Source organism: Coccidioides posadasii, chromosome 3, assembly GCF_018416015.2.
Source record: "Coccidioides posadasii str. Silveira chromosome 3, complete sequence".
Lineage (NCBI taxonomy): Eukaryota > Fungi > Ascomycota > Eurotiomycetes > Onygenales > Onygenaceae > Coccidioides > Coccidioides posadasii.
In genome coordinates, this window is record NC_089409.1 from 2,257,289 (window position 1) to 2,271,563 (window position 14,275).

A 14,275-nucleotide genomic window follows, 5' to 3' on the forward strand; every position below is an offset into this window, starting at 1 on the left:
TTTTAGCACCGATACCAGGGGTGCTTTGTGGGCATCCACTATGGTCAGTGTCGGCTAATTTTGTACAGATGTTTTTCTTGTCTCCTCGTTGTTGACCCTGTCGCTGGATTGGCCTCGCTTCAAATTCAGATTGTGGCTTACTCCCTTCGTAGCTCGAGTCACGATTCGGTATATTCCTGTCAATAAATGAAGAACCCCTTCAGGGTGAAGACTTAAATACGGAGTAGTTCGGATGCGGTTCTGATTAACGGGCAACCTTGGTTGCCAAGAGTTATCACAACATTTGAAAGGCAAATTTTGGTTTTGCGCTGAACACATCGACGCACGAACGGAAAGATCGATGTCCAGGCCACACCAGGCGTTGTAGCCTCCGGGGCGCATGTTATTTTTCACATCTAAACCGGATAGAATGTTTTCTGGCTATGTATCTCTTCGAACCAACTATACATGCAGCGTCACGGCCTCCGTCGACTGGCTGAATATTCCACCCCGGATGGGTCTTTTGATCAGATGAAGAGAAAAGATGTTCGGCTTGATATGAATATTTTGTACATCCACCTTGCAAAAGCTCTTAAGGAGCACCTCGATGTCGTGAAGGTATTTGAGAATAGCTTTCCCATAGCCGTTGTTCCGCAGAGTTATACGGATTATCATCATCGACCTCGTACTCTCCGTACCGAGTCTAAGATCCTGAGCTAACATCAAGAACCCAAACTCCCACCTAATGAAATTACTGCGCCGCTTTATGGAGAGCACCGAGCAATGCCGCCAACTATCGCTTCAAGATACCGGCATCGGTCAGTGCGTCTATGGTCTCAGAAGTCCATTCCTGGCAACGCCTAATCGGCTCTTGCGGAAACAGCCGATGCGGGCCTTCAAATTGCTTTTTTGGGGGTGATACACTGTAGCAAACCCTCCTGAACGTATCTGGATGCATTGCTGCCTCGACAGTGCCAATAAGTACTTTGTCTAGAAAGGATGGATCGTGTTCCGGTGGGAAAGCCGTAGGCTTGTCTTCATACAGCATGCCACCCTGGATATTGCCAGTGACCTGATAGATATGGCCGCAACCGATGGCGGGGTTGTTTGTTTCGATGAAAATAGCGTGGTGATCGCGCGGCATACCGGCAGAGGACAGACGGTAAACATTGTAAGACATTTTAGCTTTAAGGGGAAAACGTAATTCAGTGAGAAGTTGTTTGCTATCAAGATATTCGGGGTAGTTTTCAATGTTTAATGGCGTGCGGTGTCACTCGATGGCGTTGGGTCTCGCTGGGCGGACTGTCGATGTTTGCGGCTGTTGCATTGACGCTTTTCCTCTTCCGGACACAGAGAAAGTGCGCTTGCGAGTCATCCTTTTCGCTCGGAAGTCTCATGGGACATGATATTGGTGCACACATTGAGCAAACCTCGAAACGAATGAAGCAACGAGGTTCCTCGAGATATGCTTGCTTGAACCAACATCGTGTGATATACAACTAATAGCATGAAATGATTACAGAAGGGAGAGGATTTTCTTCATCCCCATCTGCAGACTAAGAGGTTGAATATAGAGCCCGTAGAGCCCAAGGAAGTCAGAGTCATGATTGAATGCCTGGTGGGGTCGGATTTAACGCCGAAATGGTATCGAGTTTCGGTTTCCAAATCCCGAGCACGGTTTGCTTGCTTGCTGGCCCCTAGCCTTTCCCCCAGGTAAAATTCACACCTTATTTCGGTTTAGGAGACTCATGGTTGCCGGTTGTTAAGGCCAACCTCGTGTTGCTTTTTTTTTTTCCACAATAAGGTCCCGATGCATAAGCACACATGTTCGAACCTGAGACTCGGTTGGAGCTATAGTGGTTCAGCCGACAACGTCGAGACATCGTGATTAACCCGGCCAATCCATTGTGAAGCCCACAAAAAAGTCATCCACCCTGACTTTAAAATTTCTACCAACAGACTAGCCCCCTTGTCTGAGTTCATCATGATGGAGCTTGCTGATTTCTAGATTCCTTCAGAACCTTGCTGATACTAGCTGAAGCACGTCCGATTTCACCGCCATCCTTCTTGGCTGTGTCGATTCCTCGTTGCACTGGTTGCTTGAATCTCTCAACAAAGATTCTCAATCTATCTTCACGAGACTCATACATTTCTCCCTCCTCATCCTTTGGTCGGCCAAATAGGTTGAGATAAGCAAAGGCAGAGGACTTCGTAGGCAAAAGATGTTGTGATGTATGGAAAAGGGGAAAGGGAACACTGGACAAGTTATTATCGCCTTCTTGTTCCGCCCCATCCGTCGAATCTAAAGCACAAATTCCGGCACGCAGAAAATCGGCGAAGGTCTGTAGTATTGTAGCTATTGGTTTCCCGTCGCTACCAGCTTTTCCAAACGATGCTCTGTTTGAAGACCATTTTGCGGACTCTTCTGTATGCCAGCCAAGAACCGAGAGGAAGCAGTTGAGAGTTTTAACCCATCCTCCCGCACAGGAGACAACTTCTTGGCCTGCAACCGATAGCAGCCAGGAAAGTATGTCTATCGCGGAGAGCCGGATACCAGCGGCAAGATGTGTCATTCCCGCACGGATATATGGGAGCAATAATGATGCATGGCCTTCAATGTCTGTCCCTGGAAGCGCTCTTAGAAGCTTTAGCAGCTGGGACCGCACCCCGTTGCTACCATCTAAGATCAACGGAAGCAATGATGGCAACATCACACTGACAGGCTGGGGCAATGGTGAGTTGACTGGACGAGAAACAATTGCAGTCGTTAAGTTAGCCAGCGACTCTTTCCGCTGGGTATCTGACTTGGAGTTCAGAAGTGAGAGCGAATGAGAAAACTGCGCCGTTGCAGAGGGTGCGATTGTGGAGAGAGACTGTTGGTTGAGAACGATAGCTGCAGTTAAAGAATAAGCAAGGTTGAAAATAGATGCAGTCATCATTTGCAGCGGGGTCCGTACATTTGGATTTGAAACTCGTGTCTGTAAAATTCGAAGCTTTGGGCTTCTCTTTGCCGACTTTCAGTTTTGGTTTCTATGCGCCCTAGTTAGTATGAGCTGAAAGTGCGATGAGGAGTCAATGCAGCTTACCTGAAAGTCCTTTTTCTTCTCCCTCTTCCTTTTTTGGCTGGAGCCCATTGTGAATTTTGTGTTTATGTATTTCACGGCAATCGTTGATCCTCTTTCGTAAAAAGTTCGCGATGCTCATCAGCAACGGAAATTTTTGATGAGTCAGCAACACCATTTGCGACAACAATCGCGGCCCCAGGCGGCCGGGTTTCTTTGGAGAATGAGACCCGGCAGGCACATATGCCAACTTGATTATATTACACGTTCTTTACGTCGGGATCCACAGGACATTCTAGCACTCCCCCCTGGCATCACCTTCAAACCCTCCTGAAAGCTCAAATATGACCGAAACGATACCAGTTAGTCGACCAGGGGTCGTACCCCTTCCAAAGCTGATCTCCTTTTGGCTGACACCACATTGCAGGCTTCTCAAATTCCCCAGCATGTCGCTACCCAACTTGCTCATCTTACATCTCGCCCGAGCGTGCAATCGACATTGATACTATCACGAAAGGATGGATCCATCATCCAAGTCACAGGCAAATTAGCTCCGCAATCAAGTCCGGTTACCAGCTTAAATCCGACGCCAGGGCCAGAAGTGCTCTCGTCCACAGAAGAGACACCGACTGCGCCGTCGATAGATGGGGACACAACAGCAGTATCAATTACATCCATACCCAACGCCCCGTATAAGCCCAGTGAGGCAGAGACGTTAGCATCGCACATCTACGCCTTTGTTTCATCAGCGTCAGCATTAAGCGCAATCTTATCCGGTCCATCGGCCAAGGCGAATAACAACGAGCCAGATTATGGAGCTCAAGGTTTGCAAGGAAACGGAATGGACATGGAAACCGACACAGGGAGGCGAGAAAACCAAGATAAGGAAGCTGGAAACGATCGTGAAGACGAGGACGAAGTCAAATTACTCCGGCTGAGGACGAAAATCCACGAGGTTATTATCATTCCGGACCGGAGATATCTCCTATGCGTCGTGCAGGACGTTTCTGTTGGTGGGGTTAGTGGAGGCGGAGGATCCCATCGCTGATTCTGGGGCCGCATTCCATCTCGTCATAGAGACATCTTTGCATTTCAGAGCGTTTTTTTCGTATAGAGTCGCATCTAAAAGCGACGTGATGATACAGCCATTGTTGAATCGATACCCAATCATGAGCGAGATATATCAAGATATTAATATACTGGCTCTTCATGTTTCCCATATGTTGCCTCGTGGCCTGGTCATATTTCGAGGTGCATGGCCCCGTTGAAAAGCTTCGGAGAGACTACTATATGCTACATATAAGGAAGCAAGGGAGCACCAGGAACTTTTACTTCAGATAACGGTATTAACCATCTTATTCCATTATTCGACATTGAGCTAGGCCGTATCTCCACCAACGAGCACCAGCATCCTTGACGAAACGAGCGTCCAAAAGAAGAACAGTTGATACGGCATGAAGCGTTTACTTCTGTTCTTTACAAGCTATCAGCGCCGTATTTTTGGCACCACGCCATTTATCACTTACCACCGCCCATTCCCATGGACTTGGACATCGACTCGGTCGCTTTGCTAGCGGTCTCCTTGGCTTGGTCCATGACTCCCTGGGCCTTCTGCTTGGCGCCCTCGGATCCGGACTTCGTGCTCTCAGACAGTCTCTCGGCGGTGTTCTTGGTGTCACCTAGAAGTTGCAGTTAGATACAACGGGAACGGATAAGCGTTGAAAGCTGTGGTTTGACGGACCAGGCTGCTGGCTGCCCGGGAAATGTTCTCCTTTATCAGCCATGCTTTGTCTAATGGAAGTTCTGTGCCTTAGAAGAGCAACATTAGCATCACTTCTTGTTCTTGGAATGGGCTCTAAGTGGGACATAAGTATACCTTGAGTAAAAATGCTAATATGTAATGGAGTAAAAATTGTTTTTTCTGAACTTGATGGATGGTAACTTCCGCCCCGTCTTGTCGCACTTTATATAGTAAATCGTCCGGCGACAGGGTGTTGTTCTGGTTCCACTGATGTCATCTTCCACGCAGCAACCCTGCTCGTTACCCCGCAATCATCATAGATCCGGGTCAAATGTAAGATCAAGTTTGGAATATTAAGTTGCTACAGAGCCTTGCGAAAGGAAAACTATATTCTTGCTGGATTCTCATTATTCTCATAAAGTCGTACGTAGGCCGAAATGGTGGAAAGACAGATGAAGTGCAGGATAGAAAACAACAATTGGGGTAAAACCTAGCCCTCTTCCGCGCCTACACCTCCACCATCCAGATAATCTTCCTTTTCTGCAGCCTCGTACTCCCCTACCAGATCCATAACCACAGCTCTGGCTTCGTCGAACTCGCCTAATCCATCCGCAAATGGCGCTTCTTTTTTGTATGCCTCTAAGAACGCATTGCGCTTTCGTAGTCTATCGTATTGACTTACGATCCTCTTGAACAAGGTTGCAACAGAAGTATGGTTTGCAAGCATCAAACCGCTAACACGATGGGTGTTGGGAAGGTATGGAGACTTTTTCGGAATCGCGACCTGGATACTGGCAGGGCCCCATGGAATGAAGGAGGCAAGACGCCGTTCACGAATACGGAGCAAAGATTTGTGCACGTCAGTTTGGTCTGCTTCACCCTGGATGATGTTGAGGATGCTGATGTAGCAACTTGATTTGCTGGGGTTTATTGAAACCATGCGGTTTTTAGGTTGGAGCAATCGACGCATAACGTCGAGAACAGTGGTCTTGCGAACCGTCTTTGCTTGTTCAACATTATCCCCGGTGAATGGCGTATAAGAGGTTATAAGGAAATGGGACCTTGGGATGGGAATGAGAGAAGCGACGACGCTGCCAAGGTCATTGTGCATATAACCTGGATAACGTAGGGTAGTCGTAGATGCCGACATTACAGTAGAGACCTGATTGTCGTCAGCAAACAAGTGACGACGGCTAAATAGCGATCCTAAAGACTCACCAATTGGTTAGTTTGTTGGAAGGAGGGTTCTTGAACATGGAGTCTGTCCGCTGCAATCCTAGACAGAGCGCCGTTATCAAGTACCACCTGGGGAGAAAGTAAGCATCTACAAATTAGCAGCAAAGGCCTCCCAACGTACCACAGAGTCCGCATTCTGCGTCAATCTCCTCATAGCTAGCAAACTATTATAAGGATTGACAACAACATCTGCGGCTTGGGTATCAGGGAAAACGGAGTAAGTGTGGATCAATTTCTTCGGAAATCTGTCATTCATTCGCTCAAGGAGAAAGCTCCCGAGACCAGAACCCGTTCCCCCCGCGATGGAGTGTAGGAGCATAAATCCCTGTTCGTCTTGTAAGCAGAGGCTCGGAATTACTTCAGGGAGTTTTATACGCACTTCTAAGGAATCACTTCCGTCTGCCTCCCTGTCTATCATGTCGAAAACTTCCTCATGCACGGTTTCTCCGGTAGAGTACCCCGCTGCCCAGTTGTTCCCGGCTCCAATACCTTGCTTCCCAACAAAAAAGTTCTCCGGGTTGTATATATTGCTATACGGACCGGTTTGTATGGAATTGAGGACCTGTATCACGATAAGGCCAAATTAGTCCGGTTGACCCTGATCAAGTCCCATCTTTCCAGGTTTTGAGCTGCGTACCCTAGGCTCGAGGTCGAGGAGGATTGCGCGAGGGATGTATCGAGTGTCGTCGCTCTACAGAACATGCCAGTCAATATATTGAGAACAACGAAGATCGGCTTCATGTCATTCCCATACCTGATAGAAGAAAACATCTTTGCGATCCCCTCCTTCAGTAGCGAACTCCTCTAGGTTTCCGTCCTGGTTGATTCCATGTTCAAGGCATAGCTGTTGCCAAAATTGTACGCCAACTATAACAATAAGCGGTCAGTTTAAGAAGCTCCGAAAGGTGCTTCGATAGCCCGGGTCCGAGCTGCTTTGAGGGACACAGGTCGAGGTCGAGTCAAGGACCTGCAAACATATCGGTCCAGGGGTCGGAGGTAACATACTGTTATTGCCGCATTGGCCGGCCTGGATGGTGATTATCTCCCTAGAACAAAAGGCATTAGCATCCCAGAAGCTATGGAGGGAACTCCGTGATCGCACCTAGGCATCGTGTTCAGCTCATCGTTGAATGCAGTCTAGTTGGACCGGGGCAGAACGCGTCGTCGCGTGGTTGGGTGGAAAGTTTGTAGTTTAGTTAATTTCCACGTTCGGACTTTTCCAACACGTTCAACCCTGTACCCCATTGCACAGCTGCAATCACCACAGCGCGACTTTTCCGCGCCAGAACGGGATGTCAACCAAGCAGAATGACCATTGACTACAATTGAAGCTTGCCTTTTGGATGATTCTGTACGGAATGCACTAGTAGCATGCTGAAGGTTCATTATTCCAAAGGCCAGAATCGATGGCCGAAAACAGATGTCAATTACTTTCCTTCAATCGAAGTTTACGGAGTACTTAGTTTACAATGTGCTGCAACTTAGTTGGTGAAAGAAATACCGACGGCGAAATAAAGAGGCAAGCAAAGCTGGTTCGATTATACTGATACCGCTTGAAGTGCGTCGGAGCATGGATGACCTCGTTTAGAGCCTGGATAAGCAGCGTAATACACGCAGATGGCGAGATAATTTCGCCCCTTAGATTTTCTGATGCATCCAGAGGCTAACAGGGAAGAAGCAATGAATTTGAAGTCAAATCAAAATTACGCAATTATATACAACAAAAGAACCAGCCCGAACTCACTTGTTCAATGTCTTGCGACTATAGCAAAGCGTAAACAACCGCGATCAACGAACCGGCAACAGAGGGGTATCTTGTATCATTTTAGAGACGCGACGAGAGCCACGTCCGCAATCCACTGTCTTGCTGGGTTGTAGATTTGTCGCCGAGCATTAGGTAAATGAAAGGTGCGACGTGAGGTTCATCTTGGCCAACAATATATGTGACATTTGGAAGCACAGACTATATTTCCAGCACTATGAGTTAGCAGCGGCTTCCCCTCGGTTCAAATACTGGCTTCCAAAAGGAACAAAAGAAGTAGAGATACCGGATCGAAGAATGTGAAAGGGGATGTGCGTACCTTCAGCTTCTCAACAAATTCCTCGATACAAGAAAGCAGGATTTCGTCAGAGCCCGCAACGATGAGTAAATCTCTTGCCTTGATGTCCTTCCACCATTCCGCTGGGGCAAGAAGTGGCTGGTTATAATTGTCTGTCTCTTGGCCTGCAAGGTAACTTGAGCTCCATCTTTCGGCAAGCTCAGGCATGATGATGTCCTTAAGCGCATTCTCCTTAACAGAAGGGAAATCCTGGGAAAATGAAACCCACGGGGCAATCGTGAATGCACCAGCTAGCGGACATGAGATTTCCAGCGGCTTAATATCCTTATGCGGGTGTGAGATGTGGGAAAGGACCGCGAGTGTGAGATTTCCACCAGCAGAATCACCTCCGATGACAACATTTGAAGGATCGTGGCCTGCTTGAATGACGTGGCGGAGGGCTTCAACCGCTTGTTTCACCTGTGTTGGGTATAGGGCATGTGGTGCGAGAGTATACGTGAGTACAAAGATAGCAATATCTTTCCCTGCAGCGTTGAGCTCCTCCATTATTCCCTTTAGTACCTGAAAGTATGCGGTACCGGCTGAGATGGCAAATCCACCGCCTGGGTAAAGAAAAGGGGCATTAGCATGATGTGAAAGCAAGCAACTCAAGTTGCGAATTCGCGTGTGGCTGTTTTAACTTACCATGATAATAGACAAGGACATTTTTTGCATCCTTATTCCCAAGCCAATGGCCCAAGCCACCATAATTTAATTGCACGGTTTGGGCTTCGATCTTGTTCTGCCTCGCAAATATTTCATAAGCACCACTTGTTGAAGGATTTGTTGCTCTTTGACGTCCGTTTGTCAGTAGCCGATCAGATAACACGCGCCAAATATCCAACTCAAACGACCGACATACTGATTTTGTCTAGTGGAAAGTCGCTGCAACATCTTGCGAATAACAGCATAGTTAATGTGTTTCATATACGACTTGGCCCCTTTTTGCCCTCGGAATATACCAGTAATGGCTGCGTAGATCGCGGTTGCGACGAGAGAAATGTTTGCAGGGATCAAATCAAGCTTCTCGAGCACAGTGAGCTTCGGAGGAAAAGTGTTAGCCATGGCGACTTTTTGTAGCTAGTTAATTCCCGGTGGCCTATGTCCACGTAAGCCAAATAAGGTGGTAATTCTTGACCAAGGAATAGGATATCCCTCAAAGATGGTTTCTTTCGTCAACGGGCAAGTAAGAGAAAGCATAGGTCAGAAGAAGGAAGAAAGAGGCCCATCTTCTGCATTAAACGACGAAAGCGCTCTTTAAGCGCTCCCCCGCATTGATAATAGCGCCATGAGCATGGATCCGCTCATTTCGGTATTTACAAAGGGATGTGGCTCCGGAAATTGGTTCCAAGACGGAGCCAAGTAGAATCTTTCCCAAAAACACCCATCCTTTTTGAGCCGAGACTCTTTCACCCAGAGGGGCCGCCTAGCTGGATAGCCGAGATACGACAACAAACAAAACTGGCTGCGATCAAAACCCAAGCCTTCCAAGGAGCTCGCGCTGGGCGCCACCTACGCTGGATGTCACCGAGAGTGACATGCGTAGACCAAGGGAACCCTGACCGTATCCTGCCGTGTAACCAGCATTTGTTGTCCTGTTCTCCGGAGCCGGGGAAATATGAAGCTACATACATAGTTAATTTCTCTTTGGGTTCGTGCTGATCCTCGGCAAGTTGGGTGTCAGCGGCCGCAAAACAGGCAATTCAATTTCTTGGCCCGGACTTTTGTAGCGCCGCCCACACCGTCCACGGCTGCCCAGACCTGCAGGCGCCGCGCTCAAGGCCATGGCTAGAAGAGCGATATGTAACAATTTTGGACATCGAGAGCCGTTACTTTATTTTGGGATAGGTCATATTAAGTATTGTATATCGCCGTGTCTGGCAATCTAAGTAGAGCTGCGTACATTCTTTTTCATCGTTCTGTGCAAGATTCGTTATTATAAGGATAGATGTATCGTTAAAGAAAAAAATCATCATCACGTCATAGCCAGCATCGGAGCGCATGGGAGACCATAGTCAAACCCTTGGTCTCAAGCGCCTCCGTCTTCATCAGATCCTATGGACCGATCTCACAAAACGCCTTGAAGGTAATCATTGGAACGTCTTTCCCTTCCTCCCCGGTATTCTCAATCACGCATTCTGCTGTGGCCCCGACGAAGAAAACATAGCCCGGCTTTACATCGACACATTTGGCATCTCCAATCCGGATGCGCCCAGTGCCACTGGTGCAGATGATGACGCTTGGTCCGCTAATAGGCTCGAAGGTCACTTTAGCACCCGCGGTGTTCAGGTCGGTTTTGATCACGCTGAACTCCTCGATCGGTGGATCATAGAGCATCGCCGACGATCCGCTCGTGTATGAAACCGTATTAAGTGTCGCGTATGGATATTCTGTAGGATGCATTTTCTGTTCCTCAATCGGCGCGTATGAGTAGGTAAGCATGCTGGTCAGCGTCGACACATCCTTGAACTTTGGAGTAAAACCAGCACGGACGACATTGTCGGAAGAAGCCATGCATTCAATGATGTCTCCACTGATATAGGCATGAATGTCGTCGGCCTTGAGGAACATAGCCTCTCCGGGGCCAAGCTTGATGAAATTGAGGAAAAAGAGAACGAAAAGCCCAATGTCGTCTGGAAATTGGCCATTGAGCCTGACAACAAGCGCTGCCATTTCGGCCGGGTCACTGGGATTCGTAGACGGCGAGGCTTCGGATACGGCAAAAGTGTCGGGTGATCCTTGAGCGCTATCAACAAGTTTCTTTGTTGCGTCTTTGATAGCGTCCGGGGACGATTGCATCAAGGTTGTAAAGAGAGCCCGTAAAGCTGCCCTGTTCTTGTCGTTCACGTCGGTGTCATCACCTTCTACGGCTGCTTCAAAATCCTGCGCTGCCTTCTCGCCGACCAGTTCGCGGAATGGTTTGACCGTTCGAAGGAAATGAACAATTTCAGCCAAGGGACGGAAACCACACAGTCCTTCAAATGGAGTAATAGCGATGGTCATTTCAGGTTTATGGTTGTCATCTAACAAAATCCAACTTTAGGTGCTCGTTCACATAGTCTCCAGGAGGACTCCGCGCCGCGGGGGGGGGTTAAAGACTGACCAGGATAATTCTTGGGATCGCGCTTATGCAACACTTCAGCGAGCTCCTTGTTGGGGTGCGCTTGAATACTGAGAGCTTTTCGGATAGACAGGACTTTGAATAGGAAAGGAAGCTTTGCGCTGTATTTCTCGTATATCTCTGGGCCTAACAAGGCTTGGTTTGACTGGACAAGATCCAGGAGCGTTCGCTCGGTTTCTAAGTCTTTGGAGGGGAGAGAAGGATGAGTCCCCATCCACAGCTGGTTCAAGGAAATATCAATCAGCACACTACATAAAACCCGGTAAAACTAGAGAGCAAGTAAAGCAGACCTCAGCGTAGGGTTTATCATTTTGGACGGAGAAGTCAGCAGCAGCAGAGGCGGCAGCAAACTGTGCAGCAGCGGATTCATTTCCAAGTTTCCCTAGACAGAGAGGGATTGAGCAATTGGTATCGTCAGAAAATTTCTAGGTTCTCTATACGTACCCCAGTCGTAGCTGTTCACTCCTAAAAGCGCGCAAAATAGTGTGTAAGCTGGCGGCAGTTCTCAAGCAACTCATAGCAAACAGCTGGACAAACTCACCGCACTGCAACCTAAAGAGTGGCACCTGCATTCTGAGTGTTATTTACAACCAAAGATGAATGGAAAGCAGAATTAACTAGTTATATAGAGGATTGTAACCACCAGTTTGCTCTTCTGATTCTGCAGCTCTTTAGTTTTGATCAAGGGGGCGAGCTTCAAAGCATCTCGGTGATACCCAGGTCAAACCCCGCGCTAACACTTTGTTCAACCCCCAACACACCGTAACGAAACTGATCAACCCCTGATTCACGTGCAGCCCTAAGCCCGCACCGGCAGATGGCCAATCAGAGAAGCGGAGCTGTGGCGCCGCCAGCACTCGGCGACAGAAGCACTGGGTCGGCCCGTGCACCGAGCAGTGCTGTCTCCCCAGCCACCGGATCCACGGTCCGCCGGGTGCCCGAGCTTGGGGTGGGTGGTCTCGGTTCCGGAGCGACATCGTCATCGACCTCGACGTCAAAGCTTCCCCGCAGGCAGAAGCAAGACAAAAGGGCTCAACAAACACACCGGAGTAGCGATGTTCGTGTCACTCCAGAGGCTGCTTCTCGCTTAGAGGACCCACCGGAGGAGCCTGCAGGACTTCACACCCCTCTTGCGCTGAGCACTCGCAGCAAGAAGCCTGCCATCGTCTATGACAAAGGGCATAGATGGGAAGCATATGAGATAGAAATGTCGCGAAACCGACCACGAGGCGCCGCCAGGGACAATGGCCAGGCCGCCAACGAGGAGATCGATATGTGGAACAAGATCGTCGCCGACCTGACCAAGGCGAAGGAGAAAAATGATCGGCAAAAGGTGCTCAGCCAGAATATTGGGGCCTTGAACGAAAAGATTGGGAAGAACGGTAGTAGTAAGTCGCTGCTCAGAGTATTGCTGACTCTTCGCCTCGTCTCCCGTATCTCGCTACATCAGTCTTCCTTTTTTTTTTTTTTTTTTTTCTCCCTCCCTTGTGCTCCCCCCCGGGGGGGGGGGGGAGGTTGGGGTTTTCTCATTGCTCGTGTATTCGATCCCTCTTTACTGAGAAGCAAAGGATGTCGCTCTGCTGCTTTAATCATTTTTCTACTCTAATTTTACTCGGCGACTAACTCTTGGTGGGAAGAGCCGAGCATGGATGAAATTGACCAACTCGACAAGTGGCACCGCGAGCTGATGAAGCTGGCCGAAGAAGAGAAAGACATACTCACAAACGAGCCAGCAGATGTTATCAAGAATGTGGAAATCCTCATGGCTTTGCGCTCAGCGTCGGAAGCCGATCCCCACAGTCGTGCAGCCTCTGGGAAACCGCGGAAGAGGAAAACCGACCTTGACAACGGTATTCCGGATTCCCCAGGGCCCAGTACGGGTCCCGTTTCCGAAAAGCTAAACCGCCTCAAGAGCAGTGCCCAGCGAAGTGCAAGCGTGTCGAGCGCCCAAACCCGCGAATCTGCTAAAGGTGATGAAGGCACCGAAGGCATCAAGGGTACCAAGGGCACCGCCGCTGAGAAAGGAGGGCAACTGTTCGTTGGCGCTGAGGTGGTCTTCAAGCATAACAAGAAACAGCAAGGCGTTGAAGGTGAAGGCATCCAGTGCATCATCAAAAACATTACCGGGGACGGGCACAAGAAGCGGTAAGAAGCCGATCTACAGCATCGACTTACGAAAGGGGGGAAAAAAAAAATTATTCTAACCCTTTGCTTAGGTATGACGTCCAGGATCCGGAGCCGATTGAAAATGGAGAGGAGGGCGCAGTTTACCGGACAACTGCTGCTTCTCTCATTCCGATTCCACAGATTGGAACATCTCTTCCCGTATTTCCGCCTGGCAAGCAGGTCCTCGCACGATATCCAGATACAACCACTTTCTATCGAGCTGAGGTCATGGGCTCCAAAAAGGACGTCTATCGACTGAAATTTGAAGGCGAGGAAGATGATAAAGAAATGGACGTCGACCGCCGTTTTGTCCTCGACATTCCCGGGAAATAAGGCTGTTTACATGGTATTGTTAGCCTCTATTATTATTATATGTATTTTTGACATTTGACCTGATGCGTTGGCGTTTAATATTTTTGGGGATGGTGGGAAATCAAGTTGATGTTTGGTGTTGGTGGCTCAGGATTGATAATTGCTGGTAAAATCTTTTGGATAAGCATTGTCGGTATCCTTTGTTAACACTCAGGTGTTTTTGGGCCATACCTAATTAATTAAGAATGTTAAAGCGATAGACGGCGAGGTGCTGACAACCTATCTATTATCAATGTAAAATCATCATCCTCTATCAGGAGAGGGGTGAAATCCCTCAGCAACCGAAGGCTACCATAAACATTGCCATGCTCACCAAGGGTCGTGTTATCAGCTATAGGGATTGACGAGCATTGCGAGCAACCACTTAGACTGGCACAAACTACATGGAACCCAAGGTTAAGTGGTTTTTGACTGCATTGACGGTGAGTGGTGGTGGTGATGATTCGGACACTGGCAGATTCAATATCGGCCGGTTGTTGACTACTGACAACAGGTTGCT

At 48.5% G+C, this 14,275-nt stretch overlaps 9 protein-coding genes across 9 annotated transcripts; 2 read left to right on the forward strand and 7 right to left on the reverse strand.

Annotated features, from left to right (window-relative positions):
* Positions 1-54: 54 nt before the first annotated feature.
* Positions 55-381, reverse strand: D8B26_005695 (uncharacterized protein; the record flags this gene model as incomplete). Its single annotated transcript, XM_066124967.1, has 1 exon — positions 55-381. One exon carries the CDS (start codon positions 379-381, stop codon positions 55-57), a length of 327 nt encoding a protein of 108 aa, XP_065981048.1.
* A 60-nt stretch (positions 382-441) lies between these two features.
* Positions 442-1,159, reverse strand: D8B26_005696 (uncharacterized protein; the record flags this gene model as incomplete). Its single annotated transcript, XM_066124968.1, has 3 exons — positions 442-682; positions 735-772; positions 914-1,159. The coding sequence occupies 3 exons, from the start codon at positions 1,157-1,159 to the stop codon at positions 442-444; spliced, it is 525 nt and encodes a 174-aa protein (XP_065981049.1).
* An 802-nt stretch (positions 1,160-1,961) lies between these two features.
* Positions 1,962-3,113, reverse strand: IPI1 (rRNA processing protein; the record flags this gene model as incomplete). The annotated part of the gene is made up of 3 exons (XM_003069256.2): positions 1,962-2,872; positions 2,937-3,009; positions 3,066-3,113. 3 exons carry the CDS (start codon positions 3,111-3,113, stop codon positions 1,962-1,964), a joined length of 1,032 nt encoding a protein of 343 aa, XP_003069302.2.
* Positions 3,114-3,270: 157 nt separating this feature from the next.
* Positions 3,271-4,222, forward strand: D8B26_005698 (uncharacterized protein). Its single transcript, XM_003069257.2, has 2 exons — positions 3,271-3,403; positions 3,469-4,222. The coding sequence occupies exons 1-2, from the start codon at positions 3,386-3,388 to the stop codon at positions 4,087-4,089; spliced, it is 639 nt and encodes a 212-aa protein (XP_003069303.2). The 5' UTR covers positions 3,271-3,385; the 3' UTR covers positions 4,090-4,222.
* A 51-nt stretch (positions 4,223-4,273) lies between these two features.
* D8B26_005699 (uncharacterized protein) lies at positions 4,274-5,092 on the reverse strand. The gene is made up of 3 exons (XM_003069258.2): positions 4,918-5,092; positions 4,783-4,850; positions 4,274-4,720 (listed from the first exon to the last, which is right to left on the reverse strand). Exons 2-3 carry the CDS (start codon positions 4,823-4,825, stop codon positions 4,560-4,562), a joined length of 204 nt encoding a protein of 67 aa, XP_003069304.1. The 5' UTR covers positions 4,826-4,850; positions 4,918-5,092; the 3' UTR covers positions 4,274-4,559.
* An 81-nt stretch (positions 5,093-5,173) lies between these two features.
* On the reverse strand, positions 5,174-7,162 carry TUB4 (gamma-tubulin). Its single transcript, XM_066124969.1, has 8 exons — positions 7,121-7,162; positions 7,024-7,064; positions 6,773-6,885; positions 6,656-6,709; positions 6,398-6,580; positions 6,140-6,343; positions 6,001-6,087; positions 5,174-5,944 (listed from the first exon to the last, which is right to left on the reverse strand). Exons 1-8 carry the CDS (start codon positions 7,126-7,128, stop codon positions 5,273-5,275), a joined length of 1,362 nt encoding a protein of 453 aa, XP_065981050.1. The 5' UTR covers positions 7,129-7,162; the 3' UTR covers positions 5,174-5,272.
* Positions 7,163-7,683: 521 nt separating this feature from the next.
* On the reverse strand, positions 7,684-9,391 carry D8B26_005701 (uncharacterized protein). The gene is made up of 4 exons (XM_066124970.1): positions 8,980-9,391; positions 8,763-8,908; positions 8,100-8,680; positions 7,684-7,981 (listed from the first exon to the last, which is right to left on the reverse strand). Exons 1-4 carry the CDS (start codon positions 9,180-9,182, stop codon positions 7,844-7,846), a joined length of 1,068 nt encoding a protein of 355 aa, XP_065981051.1. The 5' UTR covers positions 9,183-9,391; the 3' UTR covers positions 7,684-7,843.
* Positions 9,392-9,959: 568 nt separating this feature from the next.
* Positions 9,960-11,984, reverse strand: PMI1 (Mannose-6-phosphate isomerase). Its single transcript, XM_003069261.2, has 5 exons — positions 11,780-11,984; positions 11,683-11,703; positions 11,529-11,620; positions 11,221-11,458; positions 9,960-11,140 (listed from the first exon to the last, which is right to left on the reverse strand). The coding sequence occupies exons 1-5, from the start codon at positions 11,808-11,810 to the stop codon at positions 10,173-10,175; spliced, it is 1,350 nt and encodes a 449-aa protein (XP_003069307.1). The 5' UTR covers positions 11,811-11,984; the 3' UTR covers positions 9,960-10,172.
* Positions 11,985-12,055: 71 nt separating this feature from the next.
* Positions 12,056-14,022, forward strand: SGF29 (SAGA HAT/Core module component; the record flags this gene model as incomplete). The annotated part of the gene is made up of 3 exons (XM_003069262.2): positions 12,056-12,626; positions 12,876-13,383; positions 13,455-14,022. The coding sequence occupies 3 exons, from the start codon at positions 12,056-12,058 to the stop codon at positions 13,735-13,737; spliced, it is 1,362 nt and encodes a 453-aa protein (XP_003069308.2). The 3' UTR covers positions 13,738-14,022.
* Positions 14,023-14,275: the final 253 nt, after the last annotated feature.